General features: G+C 42.4%; 1 protein-coding gene and 1 long non-coding RNA gene across 2 annotated transcripts; both read right to left on the bottom strand.

The window, feature by feature from the left end:
* Positions 1-13,089: 13,089 nt before the first annotated feature.
* LOC102416631 lies at positions 13,090-18,984 on the bottom strand. Its single transcript, XR_003104632.2, has 2 exons — positions 18,770-18,984; positions 13,090-14,007 (listed from the first exon to the last, which is right to left on the bottom strand). It is a non-coding gene; the product is annotated as an uncharacterized LOC102416631 (long non-coding RNA).
* A 3,551-nt stretch (positions 18,985-22,535) lies between these two features.
* LOC102390727 (40S ribosomal protein S26-like) lies at positions 22,536-23,709 on the bottom strand. The gene is made up of 2 exons (XM_025268281.2): positions 23,690-23,709; positions 22,536-23,432 (listed from the first exon to the last, which is right to left on the bottom strand). The coding sequence occupies exons 1-2, from the start codon at positions 23,707-23,709 to the stop codon at positions 22,997-22,999; spliced, it is 456 nt and encodes a 151-aa protein (XP_025124066.2). The 3' UTR covers positions 22,536-22,996.
* Between the last annotated feature and the right edge of the window lie 2,626 nt (positions 23,710-26,335).

The raw sequence follows: 26,335 nt of genomic DNA on the forward strand, positions 1-26,335 counted from the left end.
CATTTAACTCAAAATACAAAATGCTTTTAAAATGATCAGTTTTGTTAGAGTTGTTTAAAAATTAGACAGCTTTGTAAACACTGGCTAATCATTTTATTTAAACTACTTTTTAATTATACATGTAAAGTAAAGTGAAAGTCACTCAGTCATGTCCAATTCTTTGTGACCCCATGGCCTATACCGTCCATGGAATTCTCCAGGCAAGAATACTGGAATGGGTAGCCTTTCCCTTCTCCAGGGATCCCAGGGATCCCAACCCAGGGATCGAACCCAGGTCTCCCACATTGCAGGCAGATTCTTTACCGGCTGAGCCACAAGGGAAGCCCAAGAATACTGGAGTGGGTAGTCTATCCCTTCTCCAGCAAATCTTTGATCCAGCAGATCGAACCGGGGTCTCCTGCACTGCAGGTGGATTCTTTACCAACTGAGCTATGAAGGTGAAGCAAACACTTAATAAAAAATTAATCCTGCAGAATGAGAGTATATAAAGTGAGAGTATGGCAGTTCCCCTGGCAGTCCTGTGGTAAGGACTTGGCACCTTCACTGCCAGGGCCCAGGTTCTGGAATCCCTGGTCTGGAAACTAAGATTCTGCAAGACATGAGACATGGTCTAATTAATTAATTATGAGTTAATCATAAAATGAAAATAAAGTCCTCCTCCCCATCGTATTCCTAGATCACAAGCTATAAACTTAGTGACAAGCATGGCTAATGATTTCTTACACATCCTTCAAATTTTGTTTGTTCAAATGCACACATAAATATGAATCTATGTGTATGTTTTACAAAAATAAGCGCTCTCAGCATCCCCTTGTGGAGTGTCTTTAGCCTTCCATCTTGGTCATTGTACCTTTGCAGCATGCAGAGTTCTAACTCTTTCTTCTTAATGTTTGTGTGGCTTCTATTGTTGAGACACTTTGATGTATTCACTCATTCCCATATTGATCTGGATTGTTTCCAGTTTGTTTTTTTTTAGTTTGCTCTTTTTTTTAATTTATTTATTTTTAACTGAAGGATAATTGCTTTACAATATTGGTTTGATTTCTGCCAAACATCAACATGATGTTTCGAGTTTTTCTGTTTGTTGCAGTGTACACTGTTCTACATGGGTCTCCAACCTCCCCAGAGAGTGTTACTAAAGGAGCAATCTCTAGGAGCAAACTCTTGGGTCACATGCATTCATTTAAAAAGCTACTGCTTTCACTTTTCTGTACAACTGAAACTAACACAAACCATAAATCAACTACAGTTCAATAACAGAAGCTATCACCTGGGCTTCCCTGGGGGCTCAGTGGTAAAGATTCTGCCTGCCAATGCAGGAGACACAGCTTCAAGCCCTAGTCCAGGAAGATCCCACATGCCAAGGAGCAGCTAAACCCATGTGCCATAACTATTGAGCCTGTGCTCTAGAGCCCAGAAGCCACAAGCACTGAGCCCCCGGGCTGCAGCTACTGAAGCCCATGCACCCTAGAGTCTGTGCTCTACAACAAGAGAAGCCACCGCAATGAGAAGCCCGAGCACCTCAACTGGAGAGTAGCCTCCTCTTGCTGCAACTAGAGAAACAGTAACAAAGACCTGCCCAGTAACAAAGACCCAGCACAGCCAAAAATTAATAGATAAAATGATTGCTTTTAAAAAAGAAGTAATTGCCTGATTATGTGGCTGCTCAGTTCAGTCCAGTTCAGTCGCTCAGTCGTGTCCGACTCTTTGCGACCCCATGAATCACAGCACGTCAGGCCTCCCTGTCCATCACCAACTCCCAGAGTTCACTCAGACTCACGTCCATTGAGTCGGTGATGCCATCCAGCCATCTCATCCTCTGTCATCCCCTTCTCCTCCTGCCCCCAATCCCTCCCAGCATCAGAGTCTTTTCCAATGAGTCAACTCTTCGCATGCAGTGGCCAAAGTACTGGAGTTTCAGCTTCAGCATCATTCCCTCCAAAGAAATCCCAGGGCTGATCTCCTTCAGAATGGACTGGTTAGTTCTCCTTGACAAAAGGATGCAGACCCAAGGATGATCTTAAGCAGGGCCAATCCATCATTTTCCCACCTGACTTTTCAGCATATTTGAAACATGGTTGATTCCTGGGATCTTTGAAAGTCCCACAACTTCACTTTCCCAGTATCTCTGGGAAGATACTGAAATGCCTCAGTCTATCTTCTCCCCAAACCCAGGGGCAACTTGGCTTCTCAGATGGAGCTGTCCACACTCATTGAGGTGATCACCTGGGATGTACCTGCCTTCACAGGTAGACGAGAGTATGTGACATCTTGGCTTATGGGAGAATGAAGTTTCAATGTTCAAGGAGGAAATCAGGAAAGATTTCTGAACTGAAATCCCAGTCTTAAACCATCAGTGGCTCAGACAGTTGCTCAGAGGTCATCTCTGACCTGTCTCTCTCTCCAGGTCTCCTGTTAACCTCTAATCTGTGCTTCCCACCCCCTTCTCTCTGTCTCTCCCTCCTCATCTCTGACCTCAGTCTCCCTGCTCCCCTTGGGTGCTGAGTATGCCCCAGAGAGTCTCTGGCCGGGACTGAGCTCTTTCTCCGCCTGACGTGGCTGATACAGCTCTTCTCACCCACCTCTCCACTGCCTCCTGTGGCTCTGGACCTGTGGACCCAGGACAGCTTTCCAGCTCATCCTACAACCAGGACAGCTCCTGCAGAGCCAAGCCCATTTCCGACACTGAGCCCCTGTCCCCTGGCTGGGACCCTGTGCCTTCCTTCCATTGTCTGGCTTCAGTTTCCCTACATGCACAACACTAGTGTCCACAAATAGGCTCTGGGGTCTGACACCCTGGTTTGGGGCTCCCTTCAATCACTGGGAGTTCTATCCCCAGCTCCCAGAATGGCAGCTGGCATACATTAGGTGCTCAATAAACATTTGCTGCATTAATAAAGGGGACTTTTGTTTTGTTTTTGCATTTTTAAAGTCTATTTTATTCAAGTGTAGTTGATTTACAATGTTGTGCTAATTTCTTCTGTACTTCAAAGTGATTCCATTATACATACCTTCTTTTCAATTATGGCTTATCAAAGAATATTGAATGTAATTCCCTGTACTATTCAGGAGGGCCTTGTTGTTTATCCATTCCATGTGTAATAATTTGCACCTGTTAACCCCAAACTCCCACTCCTTTCCTCCCCCACCTTCCTTTCTTTGGCAACAGCAAGTCTGCTCTCTGTGTCTGTGGATCTGTTTCTGTTTTGAAGTAAGTTCATTTGTGGTCATAATTTAGATCTTCCCTGGTGGCTCAGATGGTAAAGCATCTGCCTACAATGCGGGAGACCTGGGTTTGATCCCCAGGTTGGGAAGATCCTCTGGAGAAGGAAATGGCAAGAGTACTCCAGTACTCTTGCCTGGAAAATCCCATGGACAAAGGGGCCTGGTGGGCTACAGTCCATGGGGTCGCAAAGAATCAGACACGACTTCACTTTCACTTTCTTTCTGTAAGTGATATATTGTTTTGTCTTTCTCTGTCTGACTTACCCCACTTAGAATAACAATCTCTAGGTTCATCCCTGTTTCTGTAAATGGCATTATTTCCTTCTTTCTATGGCTGAGTAATATTCCATTGTATGTATGTACCACATCTTTATCCTGAATGAATATGTTTCTTAAATAAGTCCCAGCTCTGACACTTTCTCTACTGTGTGACCTTGGTCAAGTGATTTTCCACCTCACAGCCTCAGTTTCCTCGCCTGTAAAGTGGGGTAATAAAAATACCTACCTCACAGACCATTCAACAAATTATTTATCAAACATCTACTACATTCTCAGCTCTGTGCTAGGTGCTGAGAATACCACAGCGGACAAACAGGAAAAGGTACTTACATTTGTGGAGTTGACATTTATGTGTGTTGAGGGAGGGAGAGGGGATAGATAATAATTAAGAGACAAGAAATAACTAAATGGTATAGGATGCTTTCGAATTGTGGTGCTAGAGAAGACTCTTGAGAGTCCCTTGGACTGCAAGCAGATCCAACCTGTCAATCCTAAAGGCAATCAACCCTGAATATTCATTGGAAGGACTGATGCTGAAGCTGAAGCTCTAATACTTTGACAACCTGATGCAAAGATCTGACTCATTAGAAAAGACCCTGATTCTGGAAAAGATTGAAGGCAAAAGAAGGGGGTGACAGAGGATGAGATGGTTAGATAGCATCACTGAGTCAATGGGCATGAATTTGAGCAAAATCCAGGAGATAGTGGAAGACAGAGAACCCTGCTGTGCTGCAGTCCATGCAGTCACAAAGAGTCAGACATGACTTAGTGACTGAACGACAGCAACACGGAATGTTTGAAGGTGATGTAAAAAGCTGTGGGAGAATAAATTAGAGGGGCAGGAGTAGTTGATGGGGCCAGCTGTGGTTTTCAACTCAATGATTTGGAAGACCCTGCTAAGAAGGGGACTTTGGAAGAGAAATTTGAAGGAAATGAGAAAGCACTGATGCAGATATCCGAGTGAAGAGTTTCAGGCCGTGGGAACAGCCAGTGCAAAGGCCCTGGGGCAGGAATGTGCCTGGAGTTCGGAGAAGCAACCAGGCGGCCAGTGTGGCTGACAGGATGAGTGAGCTTGCCAGTTACGGGAGAGGTGATAGGATTGATGGCAGAGGACTTTGGTTTTTTCCATGAAAGATATGGAAGCCGTGGAAGGTTTTTGAGCAGAGGAGGGAACGTGGTCTGACATATTTTTAAAGAATCCCACTGCTGCACACCTGTATGTCCTCAGACTGCCATCTCCTCTGAGGCATGTGCAAACAGAGGCAGGGCCCTGGCAATCCTTTTCTCCAACTCCAAGCCAACACCCAGACCCAGCAGGGGCTGGGCCCCAGGGCTGGGTTCCCACTGTGTTCTTGCCTCTGAGCCACAGCCTGTACTGGGGAGAGGGCTCATGTGCTTCCACCAGTCTTTGGCTTAACTCTCAGTCCTTGAGTAAACTGATGATGCAAAGAAAACTTACCAGGTGGGTGAACCAGTGAGCCCTGTTTGGTAATATCACTCAAGAGACATGCTGTCTGCTGCCTTCTGTGGAGGGATGTTATACAAGGATGACTCTTGCCCGGGATAGGCTGGGGATAGTCCGGTTAACTGCCTCTTGTCCTGGCTTAATTATTCTTCGAATTAATTCATTCACTTTTTTGGCCGTGGCATGTGGGATCTCGGTTCCCCGACCAGGAATGCAACCCGTGCCCCCTGCACTGGGAGCCTGGAGTCCGAACCACTGGACCACCAGGGAAGTCCCTGGCTCAGTTACTAATATCACCTCTTGCACTCTCAAAGAAATTTGGGTGTAGCAATAAATTATAGGGTCTCTAGTTTAAGTGATTCTACAGCCCAGTTATCTGGTGGTGGAGGGTGAATTTAGGGGCTATAGAAATAAAGAAATAATATTTATTTTTATCATATTTATCATAAATAAATGTTGGAATCATGAGCTCTTCAAACAACCAGAATAGCTGGCCTTTATTAACCACTCCCTCTGTGCCAGACAATGTTGTAAATATTTTACAGTTATTAAGTCATTCCATCCTCCCATGACCTCAAGGGTAGGTACTGTTATCTCCATGTTACAGTGGAGGAAACTGAGCCACGGTGGTCGCCAGCTGGTAGGTGGGAAAACCAGGACTTGCCATGTCCCACATCACAGTGCTATGCTGTTTCTCTCATCACAGAGCCACAACAATTTAGAATTCTCCAGCCATGAGAACCACAACCTTTATTTATCTGCTGCTCACATGGACCATCTTACTGAAGCTTTACCACAAGCCTGTGAAGTAGATATCATGAGCCCCCGATCAGGTTTTTTTCAAATTATTGATTAATTTATTTTTAATTGTGGTAAAATATGCACACCATAAAATTTACCACTTGGAAGTGGTATAATATAAAATTAACTGTTTTTAAGAGTGCAGTTCAGTGGCATTAAGTACATTCATGTTGTTGGTGCACCCATCACCACCATGCATCTGCAAAGGTGTTTTTCATCTTGCAAAACTGTATCCATTAAAAAAACATATCCCCATCCTCCATTCCCCCCAGCCCCTGGCAACCACCTTTCCACTTCCTGTCTCTATGGATTTGGCTGCTCTGGGTACCTTATATAAGAGGAATCATGTAGCATTTGTCCTTTTGTGACTGGCTTACTTCATTTAGGGCTTCCCTGTGGCTCAGCTGGAAAAGAATCTGCCTGAAATGTGGGAGACCTGGGATTTGATCCCTGGGTTGGGAAGATCCCCTGGAGGAGGGCGTGGCAACCCTCTCTGGTATTCTGGTCTGGAGAATTCCATGAACTGTGTAGTCCATGGGGTCACAGAGAGTCGGACACAACTGAGTGACTTTCACTTTCACCTTTTACTTCACTTACCATAATGTCTTCAAGGTTTGTCTGTGGTATGCTGCTAAGTCACTTCAGTCATGTCCGACTCTGTGTGACCCCATAGACGTCAGCCCACCAGGCTCCACCGCCTCTGGGATTCTCCAGGCAAGAACACTGGAGTGGGTTGCCATTTCCTTCTCCAATGCATGCAAGTGAAAAGTGAAAGTGAAGTTGCTCAGTCGACCCCCTGGGCTGCAGCCTACCAGACTCCTCTGTCCATGGGATTTTCCAGGCAAGAGTACTGGAGTGGGCTACCATACCCTCCTCCAGGGGATCCTCCTCACCCAGGGGTCAAAACTGTGTCTCCCATGTCTCCTTTATTGGCAAGTGGGTTCTTTACCACTTGTGCCAGCTGGTTGGTCACTCACAATCTTTGCAATCCCATGGACTGTAGTACTCCAGACTCTTCTGTCCATGGAATTCTCCAGGCCAGAATGCTGGAGTGGGTTTCCATTTCCTTCTCCAGGGGATCTTCTTGACTCAGGGATAACCCAGATCTTCTGCATTGTAGGTGGATTCTTTACCATCTGTGCCACCTGGGAAGCCAGATATTTATACATATATATAGATATAGATATAGATATAAATCTGAATCCCCTTGCTGTACAGTAGAAACTAATACAACACTGCAGATCAAGTATACTTAAAATTTAAAAATACAAATCAAAAATATATGGTGTATCAGGTGGTGATAAGTGCTGTGGTCAAAAATAGAGCAGAGAGAGGACAAAGGAAATGCTAGGCAGAGGGGGTGGTAATTTTAAATAAGTGAGGAGAGGCTTCCCTGAGAAGGAGAGTCTTTGAGCAAAGACCTAGATGGGATGAGAGTGGGAGCCATCTGGATATACTGGGGGAGAGCATTCCCAGCAGAAGAACCAGCGAATGCAAAGCCCCTGAGGTTGATGGGCCCACTGTGTTCAGAAACAGAGAGGGAGCCAGTGAGTTTGGAGCAAAGTGAAATATCAATAACCTCAGATATGCAGATGACACCACCCTTATGGCAGAAAGTGAAGAGGAACTAAAGAGTCTCTTGATGAAAGTGAAAAAGGAAAGGGAAAAAGTTGGCTTAAAACTCAACATTCAGAAAACTAAGACCATGGCATCCGGTCCCATCACTTCATGGCAAATAGATGGGGAAACAGTGGAAACAGTGTCAGACTTTATTTTTCTGGGCTCCAAAATCACTGCAGATGGTAATTGCAGCCATGAAATTAAAAGACACTTACTCCTTGGAAGGAAAGTTATGACCAACCGAGACAGCATATTAAAAATCAGAGACATTACTAGATGGACAAAGGTCTGTCTAGTCAAGGCTATGTTTTTTCCAGTAGTCATGTATGGATGTGAGAGTTGGACACCTGTACACCCATGGCAGATTCATGTTGATGTATGGCGAAACCAATACAATACTGTAAAGTTAAAAAAAAAAAAAAAAAAGAATGACAATTTCATAAATAAATATCCCAAGAAAATAGAAAAAAAAAAAAAAGAAAGCTGAGCGCCAAAGAATTGATGCTCTTGAACTGTGTGTTGTGTGTTGGAGAAGACTCTTGAGAGTCCCTTGGACAGCAAGGAGATCAAACCAGTTCATTCTGAAGGACATCAGCCCTGGGATTTCTTTGGAAGGAATGATGCTAAAACTGAAACTCCAGTACTTTGGCCACCTCATGCAAAGAGTTGACTCATTGGAAAAGACTCTGATGCTGGGAGGGACTGGGGGCAGGAGGAGAAGGGGACGACAGAGGATGAGATGGCTGGATGGCATTACCGACTCGATAGACATGGATTTGGGTAAACTCCGGAAGTTGGTGATGGACAGGGAGGCCTGGTGTGCTGCAGTTCATAGGGTCGCAAAGATTCGGACACGACTGAGCGACTGAACTGAACTGAGGAAGAGAGAGAGAGGGAGCTGAGGGAAGAGAGACTTTGCAAAGTGGCAAAAGGCCATTCTCAAGGTCACAGCTAGTAGGTGGCTGGCCTGCCACTTAAACAGGATCTGCTGACTTCAGAGCTTGAGCTCTTAACCATGGCATTGTTTTCTTCACAGATTTGTTGTTGCTATTCAGTTGCTATATCATGTCTGACTCTTTGCAATCCCATGGACTGCAGCACACCAGGCTTCCCTGTCCTTCACTATCTTCCAGAGTTGACTCAAACTCATGTCCATTGAGTCAGAGATGCTATCCAACCATCTCATCCTCTGTTGCCCCCTTCTCCTTCTGCCCTCAGTCTTTCCCAACATCAGGGTCTTTTGCAATAAGTTGGCTCTTCACATCAGGTGGCCAAAGTATTGCAGCTTCAGCTTCAGCATCAGCCCTTCCAATGAACATTCAGGGTTGATTTCCTTTAGGATTGACTGGTTTGATCTCCTTGCTGTCCAAGGGACTCTCAAGAGTCTTCTCTAGCACCATAATTCAAAAGTATCAATTCTTCAGTACTCAGCCTTCTTTATGGTCCAACTCTCACAACCATACATGACTACTGGGAAAACCATAGCTTTGACTTTGATCTTTGTCGACAAAGTGATGTCTCTGCTTTTTAATACACCGTCTAGGTTTGTCATGGCTTTTCTTCCAAGCAGCAAGCATCTTTTAATTTCATGGCTGCAGTCACCATCTGCAGTGACTTTGGAGCCCAAGAAAATAAAATCTGCCACTGTTTCCATTTTTTCCCTATCTATTTGCCATGAAGTGATGGGACTGGATGCCATGATCTTCATTTTTGGAATGTTGAGTTTTAAACCAGGTTTTTCACTCTCCTCTTTCACCTTCCTTCAAGAGGCTCTTTAATTCTTCGCTTTCTGCCCTGAGGGTTATATCATCTGCATTTCTGAGGTGGTTGATATTTCTCCCAGTAATCTTGACTCCAACTTGAGCTTCATTCAGCCTGGCATTTCACATGATGTACTCTGCATAGAAGTTAAATAAGCAGGGTGACCATATACAGCTTTGATGCATTCCTTTCCCAATTGTAAACCAGTCCATTGTTGCCTGTCTGGTTATAACTTGCTTCTTAACCCACATACAGCTTTCTCAAGAGGCAGGTAAGGTGGTCTAGTATTCCCATCTCTTTAAGAATTTCTCATAGTTTGTTGTGATCTATGCAGTCAAAGGCTTTAGCATAGTCAATGAAACAGAAGTAGATGTTTATTTGGAATTCTCTTGCTTTTTCTGTGATCCAATGGATGTTGGCAATTTGATCTCTGGTTCCTCTGCCTTTTCTAAATCCCCAGTGTTTTTCTGGCCTCAGGCTATCAATAAGTGCTGTTTGTGGTTGGACTGGCCCTTGGTGTTTTTATTATGATTGCAAGATGCCCTTCAGCAATAACCATCAAGAAACTTTGAGGGGAAAAAAATAGAGATTTATTATTTACAAGACCTAGAAATTACATAGCACAGCTGGAGCCACTCAGTGAGGTCTCTGGTATAGGTGAGGTGGTGGGGTGGGGAGTGCGGAGGGGTGAGGGGCAAACCTGGGGTTCTGCTTTTATTGGTGTCAAGAATGGGCACCTAGGGTTTCACTGGCCCACTCCTCACTGATGAATTCAAAACAGAAGAGCATGAATTTAAAGTGTGGGAAGACAGGGGACTTCCCAGGTAGTCCAGTGGCTAAGACTCTGCGTTCCCAATGCAGGGAGCCTGGGTTTGATCTCTGGTCAGGGAACTAGATCCTACAGGCCATAACTAAAGATCTCAAGTGCTGCAGCTAAGATCTGGTGCTGCCAAGTTAATTGATTTAAAAATCAAATGAAAATAAAGTGTGGAAAAATAAATGAAGTGTAAGAAGAGAAAAAAGCAAGCAACCCAAATGATCTAAAGTTATCGATGTCAACCAAGAGCTCTAAAACAAAGGGCCTCAGTGGGAGAAGGTGGGCTGGCTCTTCACCTAGTCCTGTAGCCAGTAATGTGTTTATTTGAGAAAGGCACCTTGGAAGCAGATACCTATGAAATGGATGCCTCTGACAATCAAAGCTTATGTCAAGCAATTGCATTACAAAAAGAAAAAAAGCAAACAAAACAAAACAACTGTCAAGGTTTACACTAAACCCAGGAACAATCTCCAAGAAGTGACATTTGTTTGGGCTAATCCTGGACTCATACCTTACAGGTATTGTCTCATTTTACACACAGCAAAACAGGGGCTCCAAGAGATGTAGGAACTGGCAGGGGCAGAATTAAAGACAGGTCTCTGTTATGCTTAGTCATTCAGTCATGTGACTCTTTGCAACCCCATGGACTCTAGCCCTCCAGGCTCCTCTGTCCATGGAGATTCTCCAGGCAAGAATACTGGAGTGGGTTGCCATTTCCTCCTCTAGGGAATCTTCCCAACCCAGGGATCGAACCCAGGTCTCCTGCATTGCAGGCAGATTCTTATGAGCAACCAGGGAAGCCCAGGAATACTGGAGTTGGTAGCCTATCCCTTCTCCAGGGGAATCTTCCCAACCCAGGAATCGAACCAGGGTCTCCTACATTGCAGGCAGATTCTTTACCAGCTGAGCTACCAGGGAAGCCCCATAAAGACAGGTCTAGCTGAAGTTTAAGTCCATGCTCTTCCCTGCTGTTATCACACTGACACATGGAGCTGGAGTTCTTAAATTAGAGACCTTTAGCATTTTAGGATCTTGGGGCCAGGACTGACAAGGCTATAATATTGATAAGATATCTAAATACTTCCTGGACTTCATGGTAAATAGCCACTGCCCTGAGGGTCTCCCCTACTGCTCCCATGTGGCCCTGGCCACCCCAGAATCCCCCGATCTCCCCAGAAAACAGCACCTAAAGAGTTAATGCTGGACTCAGCAATGAGCCTCCCTACCTTGCTCCTGCCATATATCAGGTGTCTATTCTTATTGAGCCTTGTTGGAACTATAATGCAACATTCCTGGGAGGAGGTGGGGTCTTCAGCTCAGAGAATTCACATCCAGTTAATCCAGCAAGGATATGGAGAAAGAGGGCAAAGATGGGGTAGTTTGGGGAGGGGGTGGGGGTGGGGGTCTTCTCAGTTAACATTTCTGAGCACTGGCCTCATTTGAACCTGCCTCTAGCACTTCCCAGGTTGCTCAGTGGTAAAGAATCTGCTTGCCAATGCATGAGACATGAGTTCGATCCCTGGGTCTGAAAGATCCCCTGCAGGGGGATATGGCAGCCCACTCCATTATTCTTGCCTGAGAAATTCCAAGCACAGAGAATCCTGGCCAACTCCAGTCCACGGGGTCACAAAGAGTCGGACGCAACTTACACAACTTAGCGACTGAATATGCGCTCACTAAAGCAAATACATACCACAGGCAGTAAGCCCTCAATCGCCAGAAGAATTCTTTCTGGAACGATAGCCTAAGGTGAGAGACCATGTGCTCCACCTTCAATTAAACTTTTGTTATAATGTGATATGTTTCCTTTCAAGAATATGGGTTCATATAATCCATCATCCAATTTCATTACTTTCCCTGTGATGATCTCTAAAGGAAACCAGTGATGTTTCTATCAAAGGGTGTAGATCTGAGGTTGAGGAGGGTCAGTGGAATGGACTTAGCGTCTACAGTTTTAGCCAATTGGGTTTTAATTGTTCCAGCTGGTTCCATTAACCCAAAAGACTGAGGAAAATCACCATGGAAATGCTCCATAGTTGGCCAAATCTTAAAATATTCTTAAACAATTTGTCCAGTAAAATGAGTTCCTCTATCACTATGTATGTTTTTTTTTAATGGCTATGTATTTCTGAGGGAAGAGGGTGCTTCCCTGGTGGCTCAGATGGTAAAGAATCTGCCCACAGTGCCGGAGACCCAGGTTCGATCCTTGGGTTGGGAAGATCCCCTGGAGGAGGAAATGGCAACCCACTCCAGTACTCTTGCCTGGAAAATTCCATGGACAGAGGAGCCTGGCAGGCTCCATGAGGTCACAAAGAGTCAGACATGACTGAGTGACTATCACATTTCTGAGGGGACTCCCCGAAAGAGGGTCACCCTTTTGAAAATGAGTTTCCCTACTGATTGTGCTGTGGGCTGTCTGCATGAGAATGCTTCAACCCAATGTGAAATACACAAATCATAACAAGAATGTGTTGATTACCTTGAGAGGGAGACATTTGTATAAAATCCAGCTGCCAAATTTCAAAGGGACCTGAGGGTAAAGGAAAATGTCCTTGAGAACCATACAATGGCTTCCATGAGTAACATTTTAGGCAAATAGTACATCTTTGAAGAATAAATCTTCTGAGCTGTTGTAAAGGATGCCTTCTGTTGGAGTTTTCTCTCTGGGACTTGGAAACGGCGAACCTGAAAGAACAACACTTGGACAGTCTCTGCTGCTGCTGCTGCTAAGTCGCTTCAGTCGTGTCCGACTCTGTGCAACCCCATAGATGGCAGCCCACCAGGCTCCCCCGTCCCTAGGATCCTCCAGGCAAGAACATTGGAGTGGGTTGTCATTTCCTTCTCCAATGCATGAAAGTGAAAAGTGAAAGTGAGGTCGCTCAGTCGTGTCTGACTCTTAGCGACCCCATGGACTGCAGCCTACCAGGCTCCTCTGTCCATGAGATTTTCCAGGCAAGAGTACTGGAGTGGAGTGCCATTGCCTTCTCTGCTAGGACTGACAAGTTTATTTCTGCAGTCAAGCCTTTTTATAGGAGCAAGGAACAAAGAGCTTAGAGCATACGGCCAGCAGAACACGTACAAGGCTAGGATATAATCAGTAAAAGATACTAAAGGAACAGCGCATTCTTAACAACCCATGTATTTATCCATGACCCATTTTCTCAAGCAACGTCTTTAATGTTTAATTGTTAAATCTAGGCGCCGAGCATAGCCAAAGGCAGGAAGTGTTCTTCAGCAATCAGTACACAATGCCTGGGTACTTCTGGCTCTTTGCCATTTTCCCACGGACCTTCTCTTTTAAGGCTATTTTGCACTGTGCCTCCCAACATATTCTCCTTTTGTTTTTAGTTTAAGCATGGCAGCTGTTAGTTGGACTCTGTCGTAGGAAGCATGGAGTCTTGAGTAGAGACATCTGTATAGAATTGTGTAGTGCCATACCAGATAGGGTTCCTACTGGAACAATAGATATTAGACCAAGAATGCCAGCAATAATCCATCCTATTATGCGCCTTGACCTCCTTAAGCCATATTTGAGCAAAACTGAGAGAAATACAGAGTCGGTCCATGGTTCTGTTAGGTTAACAGGAAGCCACAAATCGGATCTTTGCTTGACTATTGCAATGTTGACATAATGATATGAAATAGTATGGTTTAAACACGTATACAAGGCACATGCTGTACAGTTAACAATCTTAGCAGAAAGATCTATATCGAAGTTACCTACAATAAACATGTATGGGAGGTGCACACAAGATTGGATATAACCTGTACTATCGTATAAAAAGGTATAGTTTTGAGGTTTTAAGGCTTTCACAGTCCCATACACATTGGCAAAGCGCCCAATGCAGCAGGAATCTTCCACACATGCCATTGCTCAGGTCCTACGGTAGGGGTTCAGACGTTGACGTTTTCTCTTCGGCTCCTCTATGGTCATTGACGAGATGCTTCGTGTCAGCTACGTCACCTGTCAGGGAAGTCTGGTCTTGGGGTCCTTCTCGGTAACGGACATGGTGAAGTGGAACCCAGATTTCTTCTCCATCTGCAACGACAAGACCGTAACCTCTGCCTAGGAGTCGTAAGATTCTTGGCAACCATTGATTAAACTGCTTATACCATATTGGTGTGTTGGCTTCTAACAGTTTCTTACTGTTTTCCTCTGCAAAATGTCTGCTGCATGAGTATCAGAACTATCTTTTAGTAAATTTTAAAAATTTAAGGAATAAAGAGTTAAAGATAATAACAATTGAGGGTTCATAGGATAAGAAGTGTATCTCCTCTTCCATATTTCCCCTTTCTGTTTTAACAAATGAGTTTTAAGAGTACGATGGGTTCTTTTGATAATGGCTTGACCCTGGGGGTTGTAGGGTATCCTCGTGATGTGTATTATATTCCATTCCATTAGAAATGAACGAAACGAGTGAGAGGTAGATGCCGGCCCATCATCTGTTTTTAAGACCGAAGGTATTCCCATAACAGGGAAGGTGAGTGAAAGTGCAGAAATGGCGTGTTTGCTGGATTCTGAAGAGACAGGCACTGTCCATATAAAACCTGAAAATGTATCAATTGAGATAAAAAGCAAAGAAAACTTTCCTAAGGAGCAATGAGTGAAGTCAGATTGCCAAAGGGAGTTAGGCTGTTGCCCACGAGGATTAACTCCTGAAACTGTGGTACATAAGTATAGAGGAGCGCAGACGTCACAGGATTTAATGATATGTCTCACTTCAGTGAGGGGAATATGGTATTTAGAGTGCAATCTTTTAGCATGTTCTTCCATAACAGATGTAAAGACAGGAGCTATGAACTTATCAACAGCATCATTCCCTGCTGCCAGGGGGCCAGGTAAACCTGAATAAGCACGTATATGTGCAATGAAGAAAGGTTCCGTATGTGATCGAATTAAGGCTTGAGTCTTTGAAAAAAGAATATATAATTCTTTATCCAGGTTGTATAGAAAGGCGGTAACAAAACTGGGGAAAAGGGAAGCAAGGTATTTGGAATCAGTATATACATCGAAGGATAATGGTTGAAGAGACAAAAGAGCATATAAAGCATACAATTCAACTCTTTGTACTGAAGAATAGGTAGTGGGTAATTTCTCTTTGATATCAGGGCCGATAATCCCAGCTATGCCTTTCTTGTTGCCATCAATGAAATAGGTAGGTGCATTTGAAATAGGCTGGGAGGCAATGATATTAGTTACTATAAATTTAGTAAATTGTAGGAAGTCCCATAATTTTCCTTTTGGCAAATGGAATGAGATAACGTTCTGAAAGTCACTTAATGCTATTTGCATGGTCATGTTATACTGTAAGGCAATTTGTAATTCCTTTTTTGTCAAAGGGACATGTATTGCATATGGATCAAATCCAGTTAAGGTTTGTATATGGCTCCTTCTTGATACAATTATTTGCCCTATTTTCTTAATGTATGATACAATTTTCTTTGACTGCTTAGTATGTAGATATACCCATTCTACCGGGCTGTTTTGAGCTATGATTGCAGTAGGCGAATGTTTGGTGGGAAATATATATAAATAGACCGGTTGGGTATGGTCCAGCCGAGTTGAGAAAGATGGTTGAAAGTGTTTTTCAACAAATTTTAATTCTTCTTTCGCTTTTTTGTTAGCTGTCTAGGACTATTAGGGTCAGGAGGTCCCTCTAAAATTTTAAATACATTTTGTAATGCATAGGTGGGAATGCCAATAGATGACCGAAGCCAATTAATATCTCCTATCAATTTTTGAAAAACGTTTAATGTGTGTAGAGAATGCACAGAGATTTGAGTTTTTTGAGGTTTTATCTTAGACCCTTCCATAACATGTCCTAGGTAATTAAAGGGTGCTTTTAATTGACTTTTATCTGGCGCAACAAGTAGGCCAAGATTTTGAAGAGTGGTGGTGACTTCGTCATATAACTGTTGTAAACAAAGTTCAGATTCCATGGAAAGGAGTATGTAATCCATATAATGAATTATGAAGGCAGTAGGATATTTATCGCTACTGGGTTGTAATAAAATAGATATGAGATATTGGCAAATGGTAGGAGAGTTCATCATCTCCTGAGGTAAAACCTTCCATTGAAATCTTTTAACAGGAGCCATGTGATTTATAGAGGGAACTGAAAAAGCAAAACATTTTCTATCTTTAGGATGCAAAGGTATAGTAAAAAAGCAGTCTTGTAAATCAATAATAATTAAAGATTAGCCTTTCGGTACCATGGAAGGGGAGGGCAATCCAGGTTGTAATGGCCCCATAGAAATCATAGTATTATTAACATTTCTTAAATCTATCAACATTCGCCATTTTCCTGATTTCTTTTTTATTACAAAAACGGGAGAATTCCATGGGGAAAATGAAGGCTTTATATGATTTTTCTGTAATTGCTCATTCATTAATTGTGTGAGAGCTGCCAACTTTTCTTTAGTCAGGGGCCATTGAGGTATCCATACTGGGGCATCAGATTCCCAATCGAGAGGCAGCAGTGTTAACTCAATGGCCCCCATCAAAAAAGGCTCATTTAGAGAAATTGTGGCTTTCATTTGTTCGAGAAAATCCCTTCCTCATAAATTAATAGGGATATTGGTAATATATGGTTTGATATAAGCTACAATTTGATTAGGACCACAAGTTTGTAAATAGGATGTATTGATGAAAGTTTGTGTGGCATCGGCCTTATTTATCCCCAGTAGTCTGGAAGGAGCCATTGTCTTACCCCATTCAAGGGGCCATTCTTCAGTTCTAATAATGGAAATGTCAGCTCCTGTATCCAACATACCTGTGAAATTTTTTCCCTGTATCTTTAGAGTAAGCACAGGCTTTTGATGTTCCTTTAATAAGGTAGATAGTGCGGTGGTAAGATTGGTGCTATCAAAATCCCCCTGCCTAATTTTATCAGATGCCCTCATTGGTTTGACACAGGGCAAAAGTAATAATTGTGCAAAGTTTTCCCCTTTTTGTAGATATACATTTCTTAATTTTATGACATTCACCATGACATGTATCTCTCCTTCATAATCTTCATCCACAACTCCAGTCAATACTACTGAACCTTTCATTGTACAGCTGCTACATCCCAAAATTAGTCCAACTGTTCCAGGTGGGATCGGACCATAATATCCAGTGGGGATTTTATGAGGATTGTATAATTCTATTAGTTCCATGTCATAATGACTAGGTATATCAATGCAAGCACTCTTAGATGTAGCTGCTTGCAGTGTCATAATGTTGGGTCCTCCTTTTGTAGTGGGGCTAGAGGATAGCCCCTTTATTAGTTTCCCTGTTGTTTTTGTTGTGCCTCTGGTGTCAATGCATTTCCATCCTTATCGAATTTGGAACAACACTCATTCAACCAATGGAATCCCCTTTTACATTTTGGGCAAACTCCCAGGGGACTTTTTTTATTAGAAGTAAGATTATTTTTAGCTGTTTGCACTGGCATGTGGCATTGTTTTTTCATATAGTTGGCCTTCTTGCAGTTAAAACATTTAGCATTAGCAGCCTTTTGCATATTAAAAGTTTCTAGTGCCGTTAATTTTGTTCTATGGGACATAGATTTGATATCTCTATAAGCTTTCAGATATTCCATAAGAGAACTAGTTTCTTGAATTGGCCTAAGCATGGATTGACATTCTTCATTAGCATTTTCAAAGGCAAGTTGCTTTAAAATAATATTTTGTAAGGTTTCATCTTTGATAGATTTTTTTGATGGCATCCTTTAATTTTTCTATAAATTGGGTATATTCTTCTTCATGTCCCTGGGTAATCTTGACAAATGAACCATCAGAGTTAACATTATCAACCTTTGCCCATGCTCTGCAAGAAATTTCTCTAATGAAATGCAACATCTGAGGGGAAATATTAGCTATTTGCGCAGTCATATCGGCCATGGTTCCCATTCCAGTAAGTATATCATAAGTTAAATTGGCAGGGTTACCATGAGATTGCTGGTCAATTATCATTTGTTGGGCTTCTTTGTTAACCCATATTTGCCATTGAAGTAATTGTTGAGGATTTAGAATCATCTTTGCTACTTGAAAAAAAAATCATATGGCATCCAATGATCAGCCCATCCTCTGAGGAATTCTACACAGTAAGGAGAAGTAGGTCCATACAGAGTGCATGCTTTCTTAAAGCTGGACAACATGCCAAAATCTAGACCAGCCCAAGCATTCTGGCCTTGGGCAGGCTGATCAAACCGTATTGGGAAAGCGAAAGCGCAAGCAGGTATCTCCCGAGGAGGAGTGAAATGATTAGTACGAGCAAAGTTAGCGACTGCTGTCACAGGCGGAGCAGAAGGAAAAACCTCAGATTTGGGCTGTTCGTTGAATGAAATGATCTCCGCTCTAAGTGGCTTCAGTTTTGACACATCCTGTATACATACGTCTCCAAGCTGTTTTTCCAGGGATTGTGTCTGATTAAGCATAACATTCTTATATTTCAAAGCACCTTGCATATCTTGTTCATTAAGCTCATATTCATGTAAAGACTGAACAGTTTCTACTTCCAAATCAACATTATGCCCTTCAGTTTGTTCTATGACAGCCCATTTGAGTGACCATGTAACCCACCATTGAGGGGGAATATGGACTCCTTGCCGATATGCTCGCAAAACATTATTCTTAACCCTTTTCCATATGTCTAGATTGAGCGTCCCCTCCTCTGGGAACCACAGATTATGTTCCAGGAAAATATGATAGCAATCATTCAACTGATCTCTTGAAACATTAATACCATTTTGTTTCGGAAAGTGGTGCATTATAGAAATGAAAGGAATCTTACTGCTATGTTGTCCCATCCTGCTTACCTCTTTCTGCAGGGCTCACCACTTTGTTCAGTCTTCCGTCAAGTCCCTGTTCTTGGCGCCACTTGTTGGAATTTTCTCTCCCAGGACTTGGAAATGGTGAACCTGAAAGAACAACACTTGGACAGTCTATACTAGGACTGACAAGTTTATTTCTGCAGTCAAGTCTTTTTATAGGAGCAAGGAACAAAGAGCTTAGAGCATACGGCCAGCAGAAGACGTACAAGGCTAGGATATAATCAGTAAAAGATACTTCAAGGAATAGCGCATTCTTAATGACCCGTGTATTTATCCATGACCCATTTTCTCAAGCAACATCTTTAATGTTTACTTGTTAAATCTAGGTGCCGAGCATAGCCAAAGGCAGGAAGTGTTCTTCAGCAATCAGTACACAATGCATGGGTACTTCTGGCTTTTTGCCATTTTCCCACGGACCTTCTCCTTCAAGGCTATTTTGCACTGTGCCTCCCAACAGCCTTCCAAAATTATTGTTTACCCCATAATACCATCTTGTCTGGGTTCCAATGAGCTAGCTCATGAATATATTATAAAATAAAGTATTGAGCTCCAGATGGAAGGATAGGCTTCCTGTTTGGTCCTATCCAAAGCTCTTCGTTGGGATCAAATCTCCTTTTTTGACTCCCAGGAGTCTTTTTCTTTTCTTGTGCCATGCCACCAGAATACGTGTGTGCCAGGGCAGGGTGGAGGGTAGTGGCACAAGAAATTCTGGAGGGATTTTGGAGGGATCCCACCAGAAGGGATCAGGTAGAGAGAAAAAGATAAATGTTTTGGGAATTCTCTGCTGGTCCAGTGGTTAGGACTTGGCACTTTTACTGCCTGGATTCAGGTTTGATCTCCGGTTAGGGCTTCCCTGATAGCTCAGTTGGTCAAGAATCCTCCTGCAATGCAGGAGACCCTGGTTCGATTCCTGGGTTGGGAAGATCACCTGGAGAAGGGAAAGGGTACCCACTCCAGTATTCTTGGGCTTCCCTTGTGGTTCAGTTGGTAAAGAATCTGCCTGCAATGCAGGAGACCTGGGTTGGGAAGATCCCATGAAGAACAGAAAGGCTACCCACTCCAGTATTCTTTGTTTGTTTTTGTTTTTGTTTTCCACTCCAGTATTCTTGCCTGGAGAATTCCATGGACTGTATAGTCCATAGGGTCACAAAGAGTAGGACATGCCTGAGCGACTTTCACTTTCAGGAAACTAAGACCCTGAAAGCCATGCAGCAAAAAAAAAAAATAAATGTTTCATCTTTATTTACAAAGATATCGAATGTCTGTAAGTTGTAGTTACCTCGAGAGGAAAGATTCCTTATGTCTGGAAAACAAAGATTAAAAAAATTATAATCATTCCTCAGTCCATTCAGTCTTAGGTAACTAATTCTTGATCTTTGGCTAGTAGTTTTATGAAGCCATTGGTTTCTATATTAGAGTTCTGTAAATTCTTACCCAGCTCAAAGGTATGGTCTGAAAGTTTATCAGCAGTTTGTTCTTGTCAAAAAGTCCTTTCTATGAACTTTCTTGAAGATGTAGCATTTTTGCAAAAGCATGAGAGTAAAATGTTAACTGTCTGTAAATGACAAAAGACTTAAAATAGCATGGTAAAGATCTGACTATAATGTAATTGACAAAGAAAATTTGGTTATTTCTATGATACACATTTTAACATAATAACTAGAATTATGAATGATGACATTAATACTAACATATAACAGATTTTAGGAATTTCATATAATTTTAGAACACACATTATTAACATTTACCTATGCAATATGACCTAAGCAGGTTATCACTTATTTGACAATGGTTCCCATGTAATTTTATGTACCAAATAAGCCAATTAATTTAATATCTCTCTGAGATGTTTCAGGGGCCCTCTGAAAATCTCAAGGTTACTTAGATAATAAAGGGATTTCATTTAGAATTTTATTTGAGAATTTATTTGATGGATATATCAAAAGATTTTAAAACACTTGGTCAAGTTGAATCATAGTCACTGTGAAACAATGCTTATTTGCTTAACCAACGTGACAATCAGTTCAGTCCAGTTCAGTCGCTCAGTCATGTCTGACTCTTTGCAACCCCATGGGCTGCAGCACACCAGGTTTCTCTGTCCTTCGGTATCTCCCAGAGTTTGCCTGAACTCACTGTTGAGTCAGTGATGCAATCCAACCATCTCATCCTCTGTTGCCCCCTTCTCCTCCTGCCTTCAATCTTTCCCAGCATCAGGGTCTTTTCCAATGAGTCGGCTCTTCACATCAGGCGGTCAGAGTATTGGAGCTAGCTTCAGTTTTAGTATCAGTCCCTCCAATGAATATTCAGGACTGATCTCCTTTAGGATGGACTAGTTAGATCTCCTTGCAGTCCAAGGGACTCTCAAAAGTCTTCTCCAACACCACAGTTCAAAAGCATCAGTTCTTCGGCAAACATGACAATAAAATATTTTAAAAAGCAAATACAGGAAGTTACAACAGATTACTTAAAAGGTTAAAAAAACAACAACTTCACAATCTGTTATCAAAAGCAGATCAGTATTCAAGAAAACTTTGTCCTCTTAACAGAGCGAAAAGACAAAGTTTAATTTTGCATTAGCTTACTCATTAACTTAAATTCGTTTTCATCTTAGCCAGTCCTGGCCACGCTTAAAATTCCTTTCTAAAGATTCCTTTTTTCTCACAAAAACAAACCTTTTACATCTTTCTATGTCCATTTTAGTTTATCCTTTATTTTCTTTCTCATTTAGAAATAACCAGCTTTAGGACAAAATTACTTTCTTTCCCTTAACAAATTCCATTTCCATTCTTTGTACTTTTTTTTGGTCTTACACACGAAGATGTTTTCTTTATTAACTTTGTAGTAATTTTAATTGTATATGTTAATTAGAATCCTTGACCTTTAAGATACTTAAATTCTAGTGCAAATTAAGAAGTAAGCAATTTTACATTAAGAAGTAAGCTAATTTTACATTCAGTTCAGTTCAGTTCAGTTCAGTCGCTCAGTCGTGTCCGATTCTTTGCGACCCCATGAATCGCAGCACGCCAGGACTCCCTGTCCATCACCAACCCCAGACTTCACTCAGACTCACGTCCATCGAGTCAGTGATGCCCTCCAGCCATCTCATCCTCTGTCGTCCCCTTCTTCTCCTGCCCCCAATCCCTCCCAGCATCAGAGTCTTTTCCAATGAGTCAACTCTTCGCATGAGGTGGCCAAAGTACTGCAGTTTCAGCTTTAGCATCATTCCTTCCGAAGAAATTCCAGGGCTGATATCCTTCAGAATGGACTGGTTGGATCTCCTTGCAGTCCAAGGGACTCTCGAGAGAGTCCCTGTGGTGTCTCCAACACCACAGTTCAAAAGCATCAATTCTTCGGCGCTCAGCCTTCTTCACAGTCCAACTCTCACATCCATACATGACCACTGGAAAAACCATAGCCTTGACTAGACGAACCCTTGTTGGCAAAGTAATGTCTCTGCTTTTGAATATGCTATCTAGGTTGGTCATAACTTTCCTTCCAAGGAGCAAGCGTCTTTTAATTTCATGGCTGCAGTCACCATCTGCAATGATTTTGGAGCCCAAAAAATAAAGTCTGACACTGTTTCCACTGTTTCCCCATCTATTTCCCATGATGTGATGGGACCGGATGCCATGATCTTCGTTTTCTGAATGTTGAGTTTTAAGCCAACTTTTTCACTCTCCACTTTCACTTTCATCAAGAGGCTTTTGAGTTCCTCTTCACTTTCTGCCGTAAGGGTGGTGTCATCTGCATATCTAAGGTTATTGATATTTCTCCCCACAATCTTGATTTCAGCTTGTGTTTCTTCATTAGCATTCTGTAAAGTGGCGAACTCATAAATACCATTTACAGCTTCCTAAAACATGTGCTTTCTTATAGAAACTTTCTCAGTGTGGCACCAAGTATATTTACCAGTAGTCCTAAATATCTTCATTTTCTCTCTAAAAAGAATCCCTCACTCTGCTAGCTTCCTCCCCATTTTTAAGACACCAACTTAAGCCATTTGCCAGGATGAATTAATCAAACACAGATGCCCTAATTCCTCGCCCCCACCCCTAAGCTATGCAAACTGGGGAGACCAAAGACAGAAATAAGATGTTACAAACCCCACTCCATCTGGCAACATATATTCAACATGCTACATAAAGTATAATTTCTATTTTATTGTCTTTTCAGAGAAACCAGTATTTCTTCAGTCTTTAAGGACTTGGATCCTTACATGGGCTTTGGTGGAGGACGTAGGGCAGCACCCGAGGGTCTAAATCGGGGTGGAGGTGTTCGGTCCTTCCGGGCTTCTGGAGAGCGATTCCTGACAACCTTGCTGTGAATGGCACAACTCACGCAGCAATGTAGTTTCACATACAGCTTGGGAAGCACATAGGTGTCGCAAACACTCGCTTCAGAAATGTCCCTGACAGCTGCGGCCTCTACGATGTTCTGAATGACCAATTTCTTAATGGCCTTATCCTTGGGCACGCATCGGGCACAGTTGGTGCAGTGAATAGGCTGCACGTGGCCACGGCCCTCTTTGGCACGACCGTTGTTCCTTCTTTTCTTGGTCTTCTTGGAAGCGCGGAGCCGAGAGAGTGAGAACAAGGTCTTTAATGGGAGAAGGAAGTTCTTGAAGTAGTATTTGTAATACCTTCTTGTTCTTTGTTTAATTCATCCCTCAAGGGATTATCAACTACAAATTGGCACTTGCCAAGGACATTAGCCATCTGCCTCTGCAAAGATTGAATCCTGTGCTGCTGCAGCTGTTGACATTTGACGCACTTTGAAATGAGTTCAGTGTGTGGAGGATGAGGCACTCTATGCTCCAGGGAAGCTGGTGGAACAAATCTTTACGTAGTTTGATGTTTTTAGGAGCTCATCTGATTATCCCAATCTTTGCATCTTCTCATATCTAACGAAGCACCAGATCCCTTCATGGTGACGTCAGCTCCTTGTGACTAGCAGAAAACCTTTTGTAAAATAAGTGCTTGATTGCATTGAACTCCCCTTTCACCAAAATCATATATATTGACCTTCTCCCACTACCTCTTTGGAACTACTATACTTTCTCAGAGCTATTTGGGATGCAGTCCTCCAGGGCTGCAGTCCTCATTTTGCCCCAAATAAAACTTAACTCACAATTCTCACATTGTGCATCTTTTTCACTCAGCAGGATCATCTTCCTGTCCAGTCTTCTTATTTTGACTAATCAAATACTTTACATCCAAAATTTTATACTTTACCAAAAGACTGTGCAGATCCTCTGGAATTTTACTAAAATTTTTGCACTTACTTTTATGTCAATTAAATAGAGGTCTTTTACAAATTAGTTTTGGTAATACCATTCAGAGATAGAAAAAAATATTATATCTATAATGCACACAAATAGACATATAGACAGACATAACCACAGATCTCAACTTTCATTTTAAAACTTTAGTCATGAATTTTAAAAATAGAAATAAAAATGAAACTTTAGTCATGGATCAGATACAATATAAAATTAACTCGTTTATAAATCAGATCAGATCAGTCATTCAGTCATGTCCGACTCTTTGCAACCCCATGAACCGCAGCACGCCAGGCCTCCCTGTCCCTCACCAACTCCCGGAGTTCACTCAGACTCACGTCCATTGAGTCAGTGATGCCATCCAGCCATCTCATCCTCTGTCATCCCCTTCTCCTCCTGCCCCCAATCCCTCCCAGCATCAGGGTCTTTTCCAATGAGTCAACTCGTCTCATGAGGTGGCCAAAGTACTGGAGTTTCAGCTTTAGCATCATTCCTTCCAAAGAAATCCCAGGGCTGATCTCCTTCAGAATGGACTGGTTGGATCTCCTTGTAGTCCAAGGGACTCTCAAGGGTCTTCTCCAACACCACAGTTCCAAAGCATCAATTCTTCGGTGCTCAGCCTTCTTCACAGTCCAACTCTCACATCCATACATGACCACAGGAAAAACCATAGCCTTGACTAGACGAACCTTTGTTGGCAAAGTAATGTCTCTGCTTTGCAATATGCTATCTAGGTTGGTCATAACTTTCCTTCCAAGGAGTAAGCATCTTTTAATTCATGGCTGCAGTCACCATCTGCAATGATTTTAGAACCCAGAAAAATAAAGTCTGACACTGTTTCCACTGTTTCCCCATCTATTTCCCATGAAGTGATGGGACCAGATGCCATGATCTTTGTTTTCTGAATGTTGAGCTTTAAGCCAACTTTTTCACTCTCCTCTTTCACTTTCATCAAGAGGCTTTTTAGTTCCTCTTCACTTTCTGCCATAAGGGTGGTGTCATCTGCATATCTGAGGTTATTGATATTTCTCTCGGCAATCTTGATTCCAGCTTGTGTTTCTTCCAGTCCAGCGTTTCTCATGATGTACTCTGCATATAAGTGAAATAAACAGGGTGACAATATACAGCCTTGACGAACTCCTTTCCCTATTTGGAACCAGTCTGTTGTTCCATGTCCAGTTCTAACTGTTGCTTCCTGACCTGCATACAAATTTCTCAAGAAGCAGATCAGGTGCTCTGGTATTCCCATCTCTTTCAGAATTTCCCACAGTTTATTGTGATCCACACAGTCAGAGGCTTTGGCATAGTCAATAAAGCAGAAATGGATATTTTTCTGGAACTCTCTTGCTTTTTCCATGATCCAGCGGATGTTGGCAATTTGATCTCTGGTTCCTCTGCCTTTTCTAAAACCAGCTTGAACATCAGGAAGTTCACGGTTCATGTATTGCTGAAGCCTGGCTTGGAGAATTTTGAGCATTACTTTACTAATGTGTGAGATGAGTGCAATTGTGGGGTAGTTTGAGCATTCTTTGGCATTGCCTTTCTTTGGGATTGGAATGAAAACTGCCCTTTTCCAGTCCTGTGGCCACTGCTGAGTTTTCCAAATTTGCTGGCATATTGAGTGCAGCACTTTCACAGCATCATCTTTCAGGATTTGGAATAGCTCAACTGGAATTCCATCACCTCCACTAGCTTTGTTCATAGTGATGCTTTCTAAGGCCTACTTGACTTCACATTCCAGGATGTCTGGCTCTAGGTCAGTGATCACACCATCGTGATTACCTGGGTCGTGAAGATCTTTTTTGTACAGTTCTTCTGTGTATTCTTGCCACCTCTTCTTAATATCTTCTGCTTCTGTTAGGTCCATACCATTTCTGTCCTTTAATGAGCTCATCTTTGCATGAAATGTTCCTTTGGTATCTCTGATTTTCTTGAAGAGATCCCTAGTCTTTCCCATTCTGTTCTTTTCCTCTATTTCTTTGCATTGATCGCTGAAGAAGGCTTTCTTATCTCTTCTTGAGATATGTTAGGTCTGCTCACTCTGAAGGCTAACGTCTTGTACTGTTTTGTGGAGAAGACACTTAAATTTTTGAGTTTTAAAAGGTCTCTTTTTTCAATTTTAAGAATTATCTCTCTTATTAAAAAATGTCTTTATTTATTTGACTGTGCCATATGCAGGATCTTTGCTGCAGCAGGCAGGATCTTCAGTTTAGTTGCAGCATGTGGGATCTAGTTCTCTGACTAAGGATGGAACCTGGACTCCCTGCATTGGA

Source organism: Bubalus bubalis, chromosome 18 (assembly GCF_019923935.1).
Source record: "Bubalus bubalis isolate 160015118507 breed Murrah chromosome 18, NDDB_SH_1, whole genome shotgun sequence".
Classification (NCBI taxonomy): domain Eukaryota; kingdom Metazoa; phylum Chordata; class Mammalia; order Artiodactyla; family Bovidae; genus Bubalus; species Bubalus bubalis.

What these genes read in the sequence shown, in the direction of transcription:
- LOC102390727 (XM_025268281.2), bottom strand. Translation starts at nt 23,709, where the DNA reads ATGAAGGGATCTGGTGCTTC. An exon ending in ATGAAGGGATCTGGTGCTTC is followed by an intron (nt 23,433 to 23,689) that starts GTTAGATATGAG and finishes AATTAAACAAAG; the next exon opens with AACAAGAAGGTATTACAAAT.